Genomic DNA, 19095 nt, shown 5'->3' on the forward strand with positions numbered 1-19095 from the left:
CAATAAATATTAGATTTTTTCTTCATCTTTTATAGTTTCAAATTCTTTGTATTGAGTTATAATTTTGGGAAAGAAATATGCTCTTAGGTCTGAGTATTTGTCACAGTGTAGTAGGAAATGCACCTCTGTCTCTACCTCTCCCCTGGAGCAGAGTGAGCACAGCCTGTCCTCTCTGGGCAGCCAGGTTTGTCTGTGACGACCGGTCTCTATAGCCAGACGGTGCTCACTGAGTCTGTACCTAGTCAATGTTTTCCTCAGTTTTCTATCAGTCACAGTGGTCAGATAGTCTGCCACCATGTACTGTCTGTTTAGAGCCAAATAGCATTGAAGTTTACTTTGATTTTTTGTGGTGTCTTTCCAATAGGTTATATATTTTTCTTTTTGTTTTGTGATGATTTGGTTGGGCCAGATTTTCTGAGGGCTGTCCCGAGGCTCTATGGGGTTGGTTTGGGTTGGTGAACTGAGCCTCAGAACCAGCTGGCTGAGGGGACTCTTCTCTGGTTTCATCTCTTGACATTGTAGAGCTGTGTGATGGAATGTTCTCTCTCTCCTCTCTCTCCCTCTCTCCTCTCTCTCCCTCTCTCCTCTCTCTCTCTCTCTCTCTCTCTCCTCTCTCTCTCTCTCCTCTCTCGTCTCTCTCCCTCTCTCCTCTCTCCCTCTCTCTCTCTCTCCTCTCTCTCTCTCTCCTCTCTCTCTCTCTCTCCTCTCTCTCTCTCCTCTCTCTCTCTCTCCTCTCTCTCCCTCTCCTCTCTAGGATCGTATCTTCATGGAGAACGTCGGTGCAGTGAAGGAGCTGTGTAAATTGACTGACAACCTGGAGACTCGTATAGATGAGCTGGAGCGATGGAGCAGGAAGCTGGCCAAACTCCGCCGTCTGGACAGCATGAAGAGTACCGTCAGCGGAGGCACCACCAGGTAGGACACACCTGGATATATAGGTGCACCTGATTTAGCTTGGAGTTTACACTACTGCTACTACTCCATTGGTTCCTTTGTACCACTGCAAACGTGATAAAGCACAGTTGAATTACATTAAATTACATACTGTATGTCATTGGTGGATGGTTACATCTTCTTACCGTCTCTCCAGCCAATCAGGAAGCCAGTTCAGCAGGGCAGGAAGTGTCCCTCTGAAGAAGAAGAAGACAGTCAAACCTGGGAGCAAGGTGAGTCTCTCTGACCTGTATGTTTCTCTACATATCAAAATGTCTATGGACTCAAAATGGATGGTATTTAGTCAGGATCATTAGGATTGACAGAAATTATTATTAACAAATAGTATAATTAGCATATATTGTGATTAGCATATATCATAATTAACATACATTATGATAAACAGATATTATGCTTAACCTATATTATAATTAACATAAAGTATGGTCAACAGATATTATAATTAACAGATAGTCGAATTAACATATAGTATTATTTATATATATATATATATATATATATATTGTGATTAACATATATTATAATTTATACATATTATGATTAACAGATATTATAATTAACAGATATTATGAATAATATAAATTATAATTATTATAATTCAATTATAACCCCAGAGCAGGGCTGTATCAGTGTGTGGTTCTAACTTGTACCTTCGTGTGGTTCCAGAGTCCTTCTCCAGAGCAGGGCTGTATCAGCCACAGGGTGATGCAGGGAATCATTCTGGCTCTAGTCGTCGTCATGACCTTCAGTGTCATCTCCATGTCCGTCCTGTACGTGTTGACACTGCACCACAGAGGCGACGTCTCTGAGAAGGCTGGGTATGTTCTCATCAGGCGCATACAGTACTTTAGACGTACCTGTACATGAGATACCTCAATCATATACACTACATGAGATACCTCAATCATCTACACTATATGAGATACCTCAATCATATACACTATATGAGATACCTCAATCATATTCACTATATGAGATACCTCAATCATATTCACTATATGAGATACCTCAATCATATACACTACATGAGATACCTCAATCATATTCACTATATGAGATACCTCAATCATATTCACTATATGAGATACCTCAATCATATACACTATATGAGATACCTCAATCATATTCACTATATGAGATACCTCAATCATCTACACTATATGAGATACCTCAATCATATACACTACATGAGATACCTCAATCATCTACACTATATGAGATACCTCAATCATATACACTACATGAGATACCTCAATCATATTCACTATATGAGATACCTCAATCATATTCACTATATGAGATACCTCAATCATATACACTATATGAGATACCTCAATCATATTCACTATATGAGATACCTCAATCATATACACTACATGAGATACCTCAATCATATTCACTATATGAGATACCTCAATCATATTCACTATATGAGATACCTCAATCATATACACTATATGAGATACCTCAATCATATTCACTATATGAGATACCTCAATCATATTCACTATATGAGATACCTCAATCATATTCACTATATGAGATACCTCAATCATATTCACTACAAGAGATACCTCAATCATATTCACTATATGAGATACCTCAATCATATTCACTATATGAGATACCTCAATCATATTCACTATATGAGATACCTCAATCACATACACTATATGAGATACCTCAACCATAGTCACTATATGAGATACCTCAACCATAGTCACTATATGAGATACCTCAATCATATTCACTATATGAGATACCTCAATCATCTACACTATATGAGATACCTCAATCATATTCACTATATGAGATACCTCAACCATATGCACTATATGAGATACCTCAATTATATATACTATATGAGATACCTCAATCATATTCACTATATGAGATACCTGAATCATATTCACTATATGAGATACCTCAATCATATTCACTATATGAGATACCTCAATCATATTCACTATATGAGATACCTCAATCATCTACACTATATGAGATACCTCAATCATATTCACTATATGAGATACCTCAACCATATACACTATATGAGATACCTCAATCATATACACTATATGAGATACCTCAATCATATTCACTATATGAGATACCTCAATCATATTCACTATATGAGATACCTCAATCATATTCACTATATGAGATACCTCAATCATATTCACTATATGAGATACCTCAATCATCTACACTATATGAGATACCTCATCTGTCCACCACTCTTTCCATGGTATGACATCTCATCTTTCACTCTTTCTCTATCTCTTATCTTTCTGTCTTTCTGTCTCTCTTCCCGTGCTCTCCTCTTTTCTTCTTCCCTATTTGCTCTTCTTCGCTCTCTCTCTCTCTCTCTCTCTCTCTCTCTCTCTCTCTCTCTCTCTCTCTCTCTCTCTCTCTCTCTCTCTTCCTCGCTCTGTCTTTGTCTCTCCCTTCTCTCTCTCCCTCTCTCTTTCTCTCTTCCTCGCTATGTCTTTCTGTCTCTCCCTTCTCTCTCTCTCTCTCTCTTCCTTCTCTCTATCTCTCTCTCCTTCTTCCTCACTCTGTCTTTCCCCTCTCACTCTCCCATTCTCTTATCTTTGAACTCTACAGAGTACCTAACCCGGATCCGGGAGCACCCCCCACACCCCCCACACTGATTAGCATCGCTAGCATAGCGTCACAATTAAATAGTAGCATCTAAATATCATTAAATCACAAGTCCAAGACACCCAATGAAAGACACAGATCTTGTGAATAAAACCACCATTTCAGATTTTTTAAATGTTTTACAGGGAAGACACAATATGTAAATCTATTAGCTAAACACGTTAGCAAAATGACACCATTTTCTTACTCCAACAGTTTCTTACTCCATCAGGTGCTATCACCAATTCGGCTAAACTAAGATATTGATAGCCACTAACTAACAAACAAATTCATAAGATGACAGTCTGATAACATATTTATGGTATAGCATAGTTTTTTTTTTTTTAATGTGCATTTTTCAGGTATAAATCACAGTTCTACATTGCAGCTGCAATCTGATATAGTGCTGATGCAGCTAGAACAATTACAGAGACCAACGTTATATAACTAATTACTTGTCTTAAAACATTTCAGAAAAAATACACAGCGTACAGACATTGAAAGCCCAACATCTGGTGAATCCAAACAATATTTCAGATTTTTTAAATGTTTTATAGCGAAAACAAAATGTATCGCTAAATTAGCATAACCAGGCCAGCCAGAACCGGCTGGACGCGCCCGACCAGTTCACATGCACGACAGATATATGAAATAACATCGTAAATTGGGTCTTACTATTGCTGGTCTTTCATCAGAATGTTGATCAAGGTGTCCTTAGTCCTGATGAGTCGTTCAATCCATTCACAATGGCAACCTCCCCTCTTCATTTAGCCTGGGTACTGGTCGACTGGCACGGTCCATGTCCAAAGTTAAAAAACTCAAAGAACGGAACACGGCAAAACTCCCGAAAAAATTCTAATAATCTGATTAAACTATATTGAAAAAACATACATTACGGTGATATGGTCACATGTATCAAACAAACTTCGACACGGAGATAGTTTTCATCCGTAACGTCAGCATAACAAAAGACAATGGCACCTCTGAAAACGCGCATCTCAGAAACCGGAAGTTGTCGGTCACGCTAAAGAAATAGGTCTTATTTCATGTCAGTACAAGATAAACAAAAAATTTCTCCTCTGACGTCTTCCAGACACCCAGAGGAAGAAGAAGGAAGTGTGTTTCGGGTCATAGGTCGCGTGACCATATATAGGCAGAGCTTTGAAGCGAGCATACACATCTTGCAATCTTCTTCTGGCTCAGGGAAAGTGCTGTGAAATGACCTGTGTTTGACTCAGAGACAAAATTGGAACGGTTTTAGAAACCATAGCTTGTTTTCTATCCAATGGCATATGGTTATATGCATATAGTAACAGCAATAATTGAATAAGAGGCAGTTTAATCTGTAGAGGCAATTATGCTAATGCGAAACAGCACCCCCTGTATTCTCAAGAAGTTGTTAATGCTGTACTGTAGGTTTGTGATAAGAATGTTTCCCAGGCTGTGTCTCAAGAGGTCACGACTCATTTCTACTGTTGACTTGCTTGCCAGTCCAGTCTGGAACAGTACAAGTAGGCCTATACAGACACATGTACATGAAGTAGGCCTATACAGACACATGTACATGAAGTAGGCCTATACAGACACATGTACATGAAGTAGGCCTATACAGACACATGTACATGAAGTAGGCCTATACAGACACATGTACATGAAGTAGGCCTATACAGACACATGTACATGAAGTAGGCCTATACAGACACATGTACATGAAGTAGGCCTATACAGACACATGTACATGAAGTAGGCCTATACAGACACATGTACATGAAGTAGGCCTATACAGACACATGTACATGAAGTAGGCCTATACAGACACATGTACATGAAGTAGGCCTATACAGACACATGTACATGAAGTAGGCCTATACAGACACATGTACATGAAGTAGGCCTATACAGACACATGTACATGAAGTAGGCCTATACAGACACATGTACATGAAGTAGGCCTATACAGACACATGTACATGAAGTAGGCCTATACAGACACATGTACATGAAGTAGGCCTATACAGACACATGTACATGAAGTAGGCCTATACAGACACATGTACATGAAGTAGGCCTATACAGACACATGTACATGAAGTAGGCCTATACAGACACATGTACATGAAGTAGGCCTATACAGACACATGTACATGAAGTAGGCCTATACAGACACACTACTCTCTGATTACTTCACATGATTTATTCAGCCCCGCCCACCTGACGCTGTCTCTGCTATTCTATTCTATTCTCTGTGTTCTCTCTGACTGTACTGTAATGGGGCGGCAGGTAGCCTAGTGGTTAGAGCGTTGGGCCAGTAACTGAAAGGTTGTTAGATCGAATCCCTGAGCTGACAAGGTTAAAAATCTGTCATTCTGCCCCTGAACAAGGCAGTTAATCCATTGTTCCCCGGTAGGCCGTCATTTGAAAATAAGAATTTGTTCTTAACTGATTTGCCTAGTTAAATAAATAAAGGTTAAATGTACTGACATCCGTCAGGTCCAGGTCTGCAGTGGGATCATCTAGAAGGACGGCCTCCGGTCCTCGATCCACCACCCCGACACTTCCAGGTCAGCGACACACACTGGGACATATGAATCAATGGCAGCCTACTTCATTACATTTTACAGTGGATTGAATAACTGTCATATCTGTTCTGTACAGATACAGTCCCGCCCTCTCCTTCACTGTCCAATCCTGCAGCTTGCTGCCCGCCTACAACTGCTACAAACAACCAATCAGCAACTGCTCTGTCGCCAAGCAACAACCAATCTACATCGGGTAAGAAAACACCCATCTGTCCTACCACACCAGATGAAAAGCTTAACCCATACATAACCCATACATAACCCATACATAACCCATACATACATAGCCCATACATAGCCCATACATAACCCATACATGACCCATACATGACCCATACATGACCCATACATAACCCATACATAACCCATACATAACCCATACATAGCCCATACATAGCCCATACATAACCCATACATGACCCATACATAACCCATACATAACCCATACATAACCCATACATAGCCCATACATAACCCATACATGACCCATACATGACCCATACATGACCCATACATAACCCATACATAACCCATACATAACCCATACATAGCCCATACATAACCCATACCTTCACTTCATTCATAACCTATAAACCATACTTAACCCATACCTTCACTTCATTCATAACCTATAACCCATACATAACCCATACCTTCACTTCATTCATAACCTATAACCCATACATGACCCATACATAACCCATACATGCCCCATATATGACCCATACATGACCCATACCTTCACTTCATTCATAACCTATAGCCCATACATAACCCATACATAATCCATACCTTCACTTCATTCATAACCTACAGCCCATACATAACCCATACCTTCACTTCATTCATAACCTATAGCCCATACATAACCCATACATAACCCATACCTTCACTTCATTCATAACCTATAGCCCATACATAACCCATACATAACCCATACCTTCACTTCATTCATAACCTATAGCCCATACATAACCCATACATAACCCACACATAACCCATACATAACCCATACATAACCCATACCTTCACTTCATTCATAACCTACAGCCCATACATAACACATACCTTCACTTCATTCATAACCTATAGCCCATACATAACCCATACATAACCCATACATAACCCATACATAAACCATACCTTCACTTCATTCATAAACTACAGCCCATACATGACCCATACATAACCCATACCTTCACTTCATTCATAACCTATAGCCCATACATGACCCATACATAACCCATACATGACCCATACATGCCCCATATATGACCCATACATGACCCATAGATGACCCATACATGACCCATACATAACCCATACATAACCCATATATAACACATGCATAACTCATACATAACCCATACATGACACATACATGACCCGTACATGACTCATAAATGACCCGTACATAACTCATACATAACCCATACATAACCCATACATGACACATACATGACCCGTACATGACCCATACATAACCCATACATAACCCATACATAATCCATACATGACACATACATGACCCGTACATGACACATACATAACCCATACATGACACATACATAACCCATTCTTAACCCATTCATAACCCATGCATGACCCATACATAACCCATACATAACCCATACATAAGCAGTGAGTGAACATTTCATAAACAATAAATATATCAACTTGCGTTTGTTGACAGCAGCATTCATGACACCAGTCTCTCTCCTGTAGAGCTGAGCAGTCTGGGCAGTATCAACAAGAAGGCCAAGTCCAGGCCTGTGGACAAGGACGGACGCTACAGGAACCGTCTCAGCCACACCTCCGCCCCCATGTACCTGTCCAAGGCGAAGAGACCTGCCCCTGCCCCTGCAGGAGACCTGGAGGTTGTAGGGGGGGCCACGAACCGGCTGCCTGGACCGGGTGGGCCTGGAGGCCAACAGACCCTGCCTCGGAGACAACGCCGGGACAACACACACAGCAACACAGAGGAGGAAGCAGGGGAAGTATCATCCCCTTCCCTTATAGATCTACACATCCTGGAGACAGACCAACACATCTCATCACACAACTGTCCCCATCCTGACAGCTGCAGGTGGGTCTTCCTCTGTGGTTCTTCTTCAGACTGTATGACTCAAATGTAGTTAGACTGGAACGCAAAACCTTTGTCAAACACATTATATTAAAGACATTTGACATAACTGGACAGTTTTATCTCCATCTCTTCATTCGAAGACTCAATCATGGACACTCTTACTGACAGTTGTAGCTGCTTTGCGTGATGTATTGTTTTCTCTACCTTCTTGATCTTTGTGCTGTTGTCTTGTGCCCAATAATGTTTGTACCCTATTTTATGCTGCTACCATGTTGTGTTGCTACCATGTGGTGTTGCTGCCATGTTGTGTTGTCATGTGTTGCTCTCTGTATGTAGTGTTGTGTTGTCTCTCTTGTCGTGATGTGTGTTTTATCCTATATTTTAATTTTAAAAAAAATGTAATCCCAGCCCCCGTCCCCGCAGGAAGCCTTTTGCCTTTTGGTAGACCGTCATTGTAAATAATACATTTGATCTTAACTGACTTGCCTAGTTAAATAAAGGTTAAATAAAATAAAATGTCAATAAAGATAAATTGCTATTGTTGGGGTTTGGGTGACTGCATTACATAATGATTTTATGTTTTATCTACAGCTATACCTTACCACTCTCAGCAATCAAGAACTCTTCCATGACACAGATCACTCTACACATGATGTGAGTAGGCATGGTTACAGATCACTCTACACATGATGTGAGTAGGCATGGTTACAGATCACTCTACACATGATGTGAGTAGGCATGGTTACAGATCACTCTACACATGATGTGAGTAGGCATGGTTACAGATCACTCTACACATGATGTGAGTAGGCATGGTTACAGATCACTCTACACATGATGTGAGTAGGCATGGTTACAGATCACTCTACACATGATGTGAGTAGGCATGGTTACAGATCACTCTCCACATGATGTGAGTAGGCATGGTTACAGATCACTCTCCACATGATGTGAGTAGGCATGGTTACAGATCACTCTACACATGATGTGAGTAGGCATGGTGACAGATCACTCTACACATGATGTGAGTAGGCATGGTTACAGATCACTCTACACATGATGTGAGTAGTCATGGTTACAGATCACTCTACACATGATGTGAGTAGGCATGGTTACAGATCACTCTACACATGATGTGATTAGGCATGGTTACAGATCACTCTACACATGATGTGAGTAGGCATGGTTACAGATCACTCTACACATGATGTGAGTAGGCATGGTTACAGATCACTCTACACATGATGTGAGTAGGCATGGTTACAGATCACTCTCCACATGATGTGAGTAGGCATGGTGACAGATCACTCTACACATGATGTGAGTAGGCATGGTTACAGATCACTCTCCACATGATGTGAGTAGGCATGGTTACAGATCACTCTACACATGATGTGAGTAGGCATGGTGACAAGTCACTCTCCACATGATGTGAGTAGGCATGGTGACAGATCACTCTACACATGATGTGAGTAGGCATGGTTACAGATCACTCTACACATGATGTGAGTAGGCATGGTTACAGATCACTCTACACATGATGTGAGTAGGCATGGTTACAGATCACTCTCCACATGATGTGAGTAGGCATGGTGACAGATCACTCTACACATGATGTGAGTAGGCATGGTTACAGATCACTCTACACATGATGTGAGTAGGCATGGTTACAGATCACTCTCCACATGATGTGAGTAGGCATGGTTACAGATCACTCTCCACATGATGTGAGTAGGCATGGTTACAGATCACTCTACACATGATGTGAGTAGGCATGGTGACAAGTCACTCTCCACATGATGTGAGTAGGCATGGTGACAGATCACTCTACACATGATGTGAGTAGGCATGGTTACAGATCACTCTACACATGATGTGAGTAGGCATGGTTACAGATCACTCTACACATGATGTGAGTAGGCATGGTTACAGATCACTCTACACATGATGTGAGTAGGCATGGTTACAGATCACTCTACACATGATGTGATTAGGCATGGTTACAGATCTGTCTACACATGAAGTCCAGACCACAGGACATAAAACAACAAAACAACTCAGCTATCTACCGTTATGATGAAGTCCATGACAGCTGCATGTGTTTATATGTAGTTGCCAAGCAGACAAACCTGTTTTTTCCCCTCTGATTTACCAATTACACCTTTTCTATTGATCACGTCTGTAAAGACTTGTAACCACCCTTCCCTCCATCCTCATTTCCTGTTTCTTCACACACTGTTGTAATGACTTGTCACCATCCTTCCCTCCATCCTCATTTCCTGTTTCTTCACACAGTGTTGTAACGACTTGTCACCATCCTTCCCTCCATCCTCATTTCCTGTTTCTTCACACAGTGTTGTAACCAAATGTCACCATTCTTCCCTCCGTCCTCATTTCCTGTTTCTTCACACAGTGTTGTAACCAAATGTCACCATTCTTCCCTCCGTCCTCATTTCCTGTTTCTTCACACAGTGTTGTAACGACTTGTCACCATGCTTCCCTCTGTCCTCAGTTCCAGTGCCAGCGTGTGGGTCAGACAGTGTGGAGCCACCAGAGGACGTCTGTGTCCTGACCACACAGAGACAGAGCTTCATGCTGGAGAGAAAAAAGTCACTGAGGTACATCTAAACACTTAATACAGTATAAGACATAAACTCAGCAAAAAAAAGAAACGTCCTCTCACTGTCAACTGCGTTTATTTTCAGCAAACTTAACATGTGTAAATATTTATATGAACATAACAAGATTCAACAACTGAGACATAAACTGAACAAGATCCACAGACATGTGACTAACAGAAATTGAATAATGTGTCCCTGAACAAAGGGGGTGTCAAAATCAAAAGTAACAGTCAGTATTTGGTGTGGCCACCAGCTGCATTAAGTACTGCAGTGCATCTCCTCCTCATGGACTGCACCCGATTTGCCAGTTCTTGCTGTGAGATGTTACCCCACTCTCCCACCAAGGCACCTGCAAGTTCCCGGACATTTCTGGAGGGAATGGCCCTAGCCCTCACTCTCCGATCCAACAGGACCCAGACGTGCTCAATGGGATTGAGATCCGGGCCCTTCGCTGGCCATGGCAGAACACTGACATTCCTGTCTTTCAGGAACTCACACACAGAACGAGCAGTATGGCTGGTGGCATTGTCATGCTGGAGGGTCATGTCAGGATGAGCCTGCAGGAAGGGTACCACACGAGGGAGGATGTCTTCCCTGTAATGCACAGAGTTGAGATTGCCTGCAATGACAACAAGCTCAGTCCGATGATGCTGTGACACACCGCCCCAGACCATGACGGACCCTCCACCTCCAAATTGATCCCGGCACAGAGTACAGGCCTCGGTGTAACGCTCATTCCTTCGACAATAAACCTGAATCCGACCATCACCCCTGGTGAGACAAAACCGCGACTCGCCTTACAACAGGCCTACAAGCCCTCAGTCCAGCCTCTCTCAGCCTATTGCGGACAGTCTGAGCACTGATGGAGGGCTTGTGCGTTCCTGGTGTAACTCGGGCAGTTGTTGTTGCCATCCTGTATCTGTCCCGTAGGTGTGATGTTTGGATGTACCGATCCTGTGCAGGTGTTGTTACATGTGGTCTGCCACTGCGAGGACGATCAGCTGTCCGTCCTGTCTCCCTGCAGCGCTGTCTTAGGCGTCTCACAGTACAGACATTGCAATCTGCAGTCCTCCTGCCTCCTTGCAGAATGCCTAAGGCACATTCACGCAGAGTAGCAGGAACCCTGGGCATCTTTCTTTTGGTGTTTTTTAGAGTCAGTAGAAAGGCTTCTTTAGTGTCCTAAGTTTTCATAACTGTGACCTTAATTGCCTACCGTCTGTAAGCTGTTAGTGTCTTAACGACCGTTCCACAGGTGCATGTTCATTAATTGTTTATGGTTCATTGAACAAGCATGGGAAACAGTGTTTAAACCCTTTACAATGACAATCTGTGAAGTTATTTGAATTTTTACGAATTATCTTTGAAAGACAGGGTCCTGAAAAAGGGACGTTTATTTTTTTGCTGAGTTTATTACTGACCAGAGTTCAGGGTTCATTCTATTTCAATGTAGGAAGTAAACTGTAATTCCAATACTTTCCAAATGGACTGAGTTGAAGCAGACTTGACCCCAGCCCTGTTGTTGATTATTTTGCTTATGGAGAAACTGACTGACCTCTTGACCTCTTTCTCCTCAGGGGACAGATCACCTGTGGCCAGTACCCGTACTGTCATTCCAGGACGTCACCTATCACTTCAGAGTGGCCAAGTCTGTGAGTATTGAATCGATTATATTTGAGCATTTAAAAAAAAAATCTATATAAAGTTGCTTCAATCTAATCTTGACCTCTGTCCTCTTCTCCTTCTGGCAGAGTGAAGTGAGGTGTGGCGTAGAGGAGGAGAAGGTATCCACCACCACACCACCATACTCTGACTTCTACTTCCTCATTCAAAGCAGCTGCGCATGAGAGGAGAGGGAACTAAGCATGCAAACGAGCGTGCTTGCTTTGAATCTAGCCTATCCCCTGACTGACTCAGGGTTTCTTAAAGGGACAGTTGCCCTTTTATCTACTTCTCCTGGGTCAGATGAACTCGTGGATACCCAATTTTTATGTCTCTGCGGGCAGTAGTAAGTTAGAAGTAGTTTTTCGAGCCAATGCTAACTAGCGTTAGCGCAATGACTGGAAGTCTACAGGAACAGCTAGCATTCTAGCTGTTCTCATATAGCGCAATGACTGGAAGTAGTGTAAGCGACTTTCTTCATACTGCACGCGGAGACATAAAACTGGTATCCACAATTTCATCTGACTCTGGGAAAGTAGATAAAATCCCGACTGTCCCTTTAACTACTACACCTCCTATCCCATCGCTCTCTCTCTCCTACCCATTCTGTCCTGTACAGAAACATATCCACCAAACTACAGCTCCTATGCACTTCATTATATGAAACCTAAGTTTATCATAATGCTTTAGTGTTATATTATGGCTTATTAATCATTTTGTATTTTTGCCAATTTATAATTATCAATTTTCCTGAACTTGTTTTGTGTCTACTGTACACTAACCATTCCTTATGACTGAAAACAAAAACCCTGTTTTGAATGTATGGTTTAATACATTTGGTTCTAGTGAGAATGATGATAGGAGAGTCAAATTCACAGTTGACTAACATTCCGTTCTGGGCTGCTGTATGTCTTGACTTCCTGTCTGGATCCTCCCAGATGGCACCATAGTCAGTGGATTTGGATATACTACTGTAGAAGTTTGTCTCAAACATTCTTTGTCTATGCATTCCGGCAACAAAATTCCCAGGTTTCCCAGAAATCCCATTTGGAAGATTCCCGCAATCAGAAGTGACGAAATCCGGAATCTTCAAAACAGGATATTTGGAAAAATCTGGAAATTTGTGAAAGATACCAGAATTAGTTCTGACCTATCTGTTAGGGATGTTCAACTGTTGCCCTACGAGGTCCGAAATCCTGCTGGTTTTCTGTTCTACCTGATAATTAATTACACACACCAAGTGTCCCAGGTCTAAATCAGTCCCCGATTAGAGGGGAAGAATGAACAGAGTTGAATTTTGAGGGTGTTCGAGAAACTAAACTAAAAAAGCAGCCTAGCAGAGAATCACCTGACTGGTTTGAGGGCGCTCACTGCCGTGGAGTTGAAACAAACTCTACATCAGATTGATACGGATACATTCATAACTCTGATACATCTATACAGGTAGCTGATGATCCATTAAAGGTAAACGCTAAGAAACAGAAGAAACCATTTGAATTGAAATGCATTAAATCACAGGAGTATATCAAATCTACAACAAGTGAATGACTCAGCATGATAAGCCTGGAGATGAACTCAGATAACTGGAAACGGTAGACCACTGTATACACCATAGCTATAGAACCCATATTGTCTGTCTAGGGGATACACTGTATGCTCTCAGCAGATACATTGTGTGCTCTGAAACACTGTACTGGAACCACAGAATTAGAATGACTCTGATTCTTGGATTCTATGATTCTAATTCTATACACTGTACTGGAACCACAGAATTAGAATGACTCTGATTATATGATTCTATGATTCTAATTCTATACACTGTACTGGAACCACAGAATTAGAATGACTCTGATTCTATGATTCTAATTCTATACACTGTACTGGAACCACAGAATTAGAATGACTCTGATTCTATGATTCTAATTCTATACACTGTACTGGAACCACAGAATTAGAATGACTCTGATTATATGATTCTATGATTCTAATTCTATACACTGTACTGGAACCACAGAATTAGAATGACTCTGATTATATGATTCTATGGTTCTAATTCTATACACTGTACTGGAACCACAGAATTAGAATGACTCTGATTCTATGATTCTAATTCTATACACTGTACTGGAACCACAGAATTAGAATGACTCTGATTCTATGATTCTAATTCTATACACTGTACTGGAACCACAGAATTAGAATGACTCTGATTATATGATTCTATGATTCTAATTCTATACACTGTACTGGAACCACAGAATTAGAATGACTCTGATTATATGATTCTATGATTCTAATTCTATACACTGTACTGGGACATTGGTATGCTGTAGAATCCCAGCAGCTGATAACGGCATTGATCAGGTCCAACAAGGGACTATATGTTACAAGAACACTGGACATTTTTACACTGTATCTTGCCTACTGGAAATTTTACACTATAACTTGCCCACTGGAAATGTTTACACTGTAACACGCTCACTGGATTTAATAATGCTTAACCACTAGCAAAATACAATGTGTGTTTAAGAAGTACTTTGTTAGCTATATATTGTCTGTTTTATGTGTTTGAATTGTAGAAGATCAGAGATGACTTTCTGCTCTGGATCGTGATGTTGATAAAAGCTTTGCCTCCCACAATTTTCAAATGCTCCAACTTAGAGTCTGGTTTTCAAGACTAGACCACAAATACTGACATCTGAACAACGTTGTTGACACCGCTGGTGTCTTATCTTCCTCTACAAAACAAGACGGCTGTCATCTTATCATCAGACAGAAGCAGCTCCTGGACTCGATTGAATGCTGTTCATGTCTGAGCTAATAGAGGCATCCATTTTGTGACCTGGGTCTTGTATAACCGAACAAGAAACGCCACACTAACACCTTCCTGAATGAGTCCAGAGGCCACACTAACACCTTTCTGAATGAGTCCAGAGGCCACACTAACACCTTCCTGAATGAGTCCAGAGGCCACGCTAACACCTTTCTGAATGAGTCCAGAGGCCACACTAACACCTTCCTGAATGAGTCCAGAGACCACGCTAACACCTTCCTGAATGAGTCCAGAGACCACGCTAACACCTTCCTGAATGAGTCCAGAGACCACACTAACACCTTCCTGAATGAGTCCAGAGGCCACGCTAACAAATTTCTGAATGAGTCCAGAGGCCACGCTAACACCTTCCTGAATGAGTCCAGAGTCCACACTAACACCTTCCTGAATGAGTCCAGAGACCACGCTAACACCTTCCTGAATGAGTCCAGAGACCACTAACACCTTCCTGAATGAGTCCAGAGACCACACTAACACCTTCCTGAATGAGTCCAGAGGCCACACTAACACCTTCCTGAATGAGTCCAGAGACCACACTAACACCTTCCTGAATGAGTCCAGAGGCCACACTAACACCTTCCTGAATGAGTCCAGAGGCCACGCTAACACCTTTCTGAATGAGTCCAGAGGCCACGCTAACACCTTCCTGAATGAGTCCAGAGTCCACACTAACACCTTCCTGAATGAGTCCAGAGACCACTAACACCTTCCTGAATGAGTCCAGAGACCACGCTAACACCTTCCTGAATGAGTCCAGAGACCACTAACACCCTCCTGAATGAGTCCAGAGACCACTAACACCTTCCTGAATGAGTCCAGAGACCACACTAACACCTTCCTGAATGAGTCCAGAGACCACTAACACCTTCCTGAATGAGTCCAGAGACCACGCTAACACCTTCCTGAATGAGTCCAGAGACCACTGACACCCTCCTGAATGAGTCCAGAGACCACTAACACCTTCCTGAATGAGTCCAGAGACCACACTAACACCTTCCTGAATGAGTCCAGAGTCCACGCTAACACCTTCCTGAATGAGTCCAGAGGCCACACTAACACCTTCCTGAATGAGTCCAGAGACCACTAACACCTTCCTGAATGAGTCCAGAGGCCACACTAACACCTTCCTGAATGAGTCCAGAGGCCACACTAACACCTTCCTGAATGAGTCCAGAGGCCACACTAACACCTTCCTGAATGAGTCCAGAGACCACACTAACACCTTCCTGAATGAGTCCAGAGGCCACACTAACACCTTCCTGAATGAGTCCAGAGACCACACTAACACCTTCCTGAATGAGTCCAGAGACCACACTAACACCTTCCTGAATGAGTCCAGAGGCCACACTAACACCTTCCTGAATGAGTCCAGAGGCCACACTAACACCTTCCTGAATGAGTCCAGAGGCCACACTAACACCTTCCTGAATGAGTCCAGAGACCACTAACACCTTCCTGAATGAGTCCAGAGACCACGCTAACACCTTCCTGAATGAGTCCAGAGACCACACTAACACCTTCCTGAATGAGTCCAGAGACCACGCTAACACCTTCCTGAATGAGTCCAGAGACCACTAACACCTTCCTGAATGAGTCCAGAGACCACACTAACACCTTCCTGAATGAGTCCAGAGACCACACTAACACCTTCCTGAATGAGTCCAGAGACCACGCTAACACCTTCCTGAATGAGTCCAGAGACCACACTAACACCTTCCTGAATGAGTCCAGAGGCCACACTAACACCTTCCTGAATGAGTCCAGAGACCACACTAACACCTTCCTGAATGAGTCCAGAGGCCACACTAACACCTTCCTGAATGAGTCCAGAGACCACACTAACACCTTCCTGAATGAGTCCAGAGGCCACACTAACACCTTCCTGAATGAGTCCAGAGTCCACACTAACACCTTCCTGAATGAGTCCAGAGACCACGCTAACACCTTCCTGAATGAGTCCAGAGACCACACTAACACCTTCCTGAATGAGTCCAGAGTCCACACTAACACCTTCCTGAATGAGTCCAGAGACCACGCTAACACCTTCCTGAATGAGTCCAGAGACCACACTAACACCTTCCTGAATGAGTCCAGAGGCCACACTAACACCTTCCTGAATGAGTCCAGAGGCCACACTAACATGTTTATAACTCTCTCCTCTGGAAATAGTTTTTCATATGTACTCTGTTATTGTCTTTCCCATACTCACTGACCACTCCCCTTTTTGATATACTATTTACTATGTTTCTCATATGTCATAACAATACAGTACTTATTATATACATGTTTTAGTACGTGACGAAGGACCCTTTGGACATCTGGTATCTGAATGCCTCAAGTTAACAAAGTATTCTGATACTGCGACCAGGTGTGTTGAAACTGGTGTGTTGAACACAGTCCCTCTAAGACCAGGTGTGTTGAAGATCTCACCTGTTGTGTCATGAGAAATATAAATTAAAAAAAAACCTAATCAAATGAATATACTTCCTTGAAGATGACAAAATATAAAGACATTGTACTCTACTGTATTACCAATATGATGTTGACATGCATGAGTACAGTGTAATAGCTTATTTATAATCCACCAGCCAGCCTTTACAGTGAAACCAGCATAGCATTGTATATATCAACTGATTTATGCTCTCTTGGGTGGTTCCATCTGGTTCCAACTGGTTTCAAATGGTTCCAACTGGTTTCAAATGGTTCCAACTGGATCCAACTTGTTTCAAATGGTTCCATCTGGTTTCAAATGGTTCCATCTGGTTTCAAATGGTTCCAACTGGATCCAACTGGTTTCAAATGGTTCCATCTGGTTTCAAATGGTTCCAACTGGATCCAACTGGTTTCAAATGGTTCCATCTGGTTTCAAATGGTTCCATCTGGTTTCAAATGGTTCCAACTGGTTTCAAATGGTATAGAAATTCATGAAATGTTACTGTGTAGCTTCATTTTGTAACAATGTATGCTCCTTTTTATGTTATTTTAGTTATATCATTATAACGTTGACTGTTGTTACTCTATCCTTGTTGTTGTTATATTATTCATATGTAAACATTGTTATGCTATATTATGAAACTCTGTGCCAATCAAAATCGCTATTCGGCTTTTACCTGTCTCACTGGATAAGAAATCACACACACACAGAGAGAGAGAGTAGAGAATTCAAGGAGTTTGTCTGATGGGAATCCGTGATGTCATCGACCTCCATCTTGCTTGAGAAACAGCAGAGAACTAAAGAGGAAAAGGCCATCCTGTGCCGTGTCACACCGTGTCACACCTGGAGCACCGATTGAGATGTGGCTTTTTGTCAAGGAAATCAGGTGTTAAATGACACTTTAAATCTTTACTTCATTTTTAAATAGGTTTATCTTATTACTCTAATTCTTATGGCTTAAAGCCCGTCAGAACACTAAAATCCTTAATGAAAACATAAACACCCCTCCTTCATTCACCTCTATACTAGTCCTGTTCCTGCTTTGAAAGTTCTCCCTATAAATGTGTGCTTTGTAGTCTTACCTCTTACTTTATTTTTAATACACGATCATGACATTTCTTTTGGAGTCTTTGCTGTTTTGTATTTTTTTTGTGTGTTAAAGAGCATGTTGTCATAATATGAATGCAGTAAATAAAATATTGATTGAAAACAAAATGTGTATTTTGGTTGATTGATGGCCATAGGGAGTTTAGGTCTACATATGTTATTGTAGAAAGAGAGAGAGA

At 41.7% G+C, this 19095-nt stretch overlaps 1 protein-coding gene across 8 annotated transcripts in view; it reads left to right on the top strand.

The window, feature by feature from the left end:
* LOC129856185 (myelin regulatory factor-like) overlaps positions 1 to 19024 on the top strand; it is an 87349-nt gene extending 68325 nt beyond the window's left edge. For all 8 annotated transcript variants that reach the window (XM_055924284.1, XM_055924287.1, XM_055924286.1 and 5 more), the window contains exons 15-24: positions 755 to 915; positions 1091 to 1166; positions 1621 to 1772; positions 6088 to 6158; positions 6253 to 6369; positions 7902 to 8262; positions 8854 to 8916; positions 10775 to 10880; positions 12458 to 12532; positions 12632 to 19024. In XM_055924284.1, coding sequence (XP_055780259.1) covers positions 755 to 915; positions 1091 to 1166; positions 1621 to 1772; positions 6088 to 6158; positions 6253 to 6369; positions 7902 to 8262; positions 8854 to 8916; positions 10775 to 10880; positions 12458 to 12532; positions 12632 to 12727 — 1278 coding nt within the window. In that variant the 3' untranslated portion in view covers positions 12728 to 19024. The remainder of the gene's footprint in view (positions 1 to 754; positions 916 to 1090; positions 1167 to 1620; positions 1773 to 6087; positions 6159 to 6252; positions 6370 to 7901; positions 8263 to 8853; positions 8917 to 10774; positions 10881 to 12457; positions 12533 to 12631) is intronic.
* Positions 19025 to 19095: the final 71 nt, after the last annotated feature.

The sequence above is a fragment of the Salvelinus fontinalis genome, chromosome 5, assembly GCF_029448725.1.
Source record: "Salvelinus fontinalis isolate EN_2023a chromosome 5, ASM2944872v1, whole genome shotgun sequence".
NCBI lineage: Eukaryota > Metazoa > Chordata > Actinopteri > Salmoniformes > Salmonidae > Salvelinus > Salvelinus fontinalis.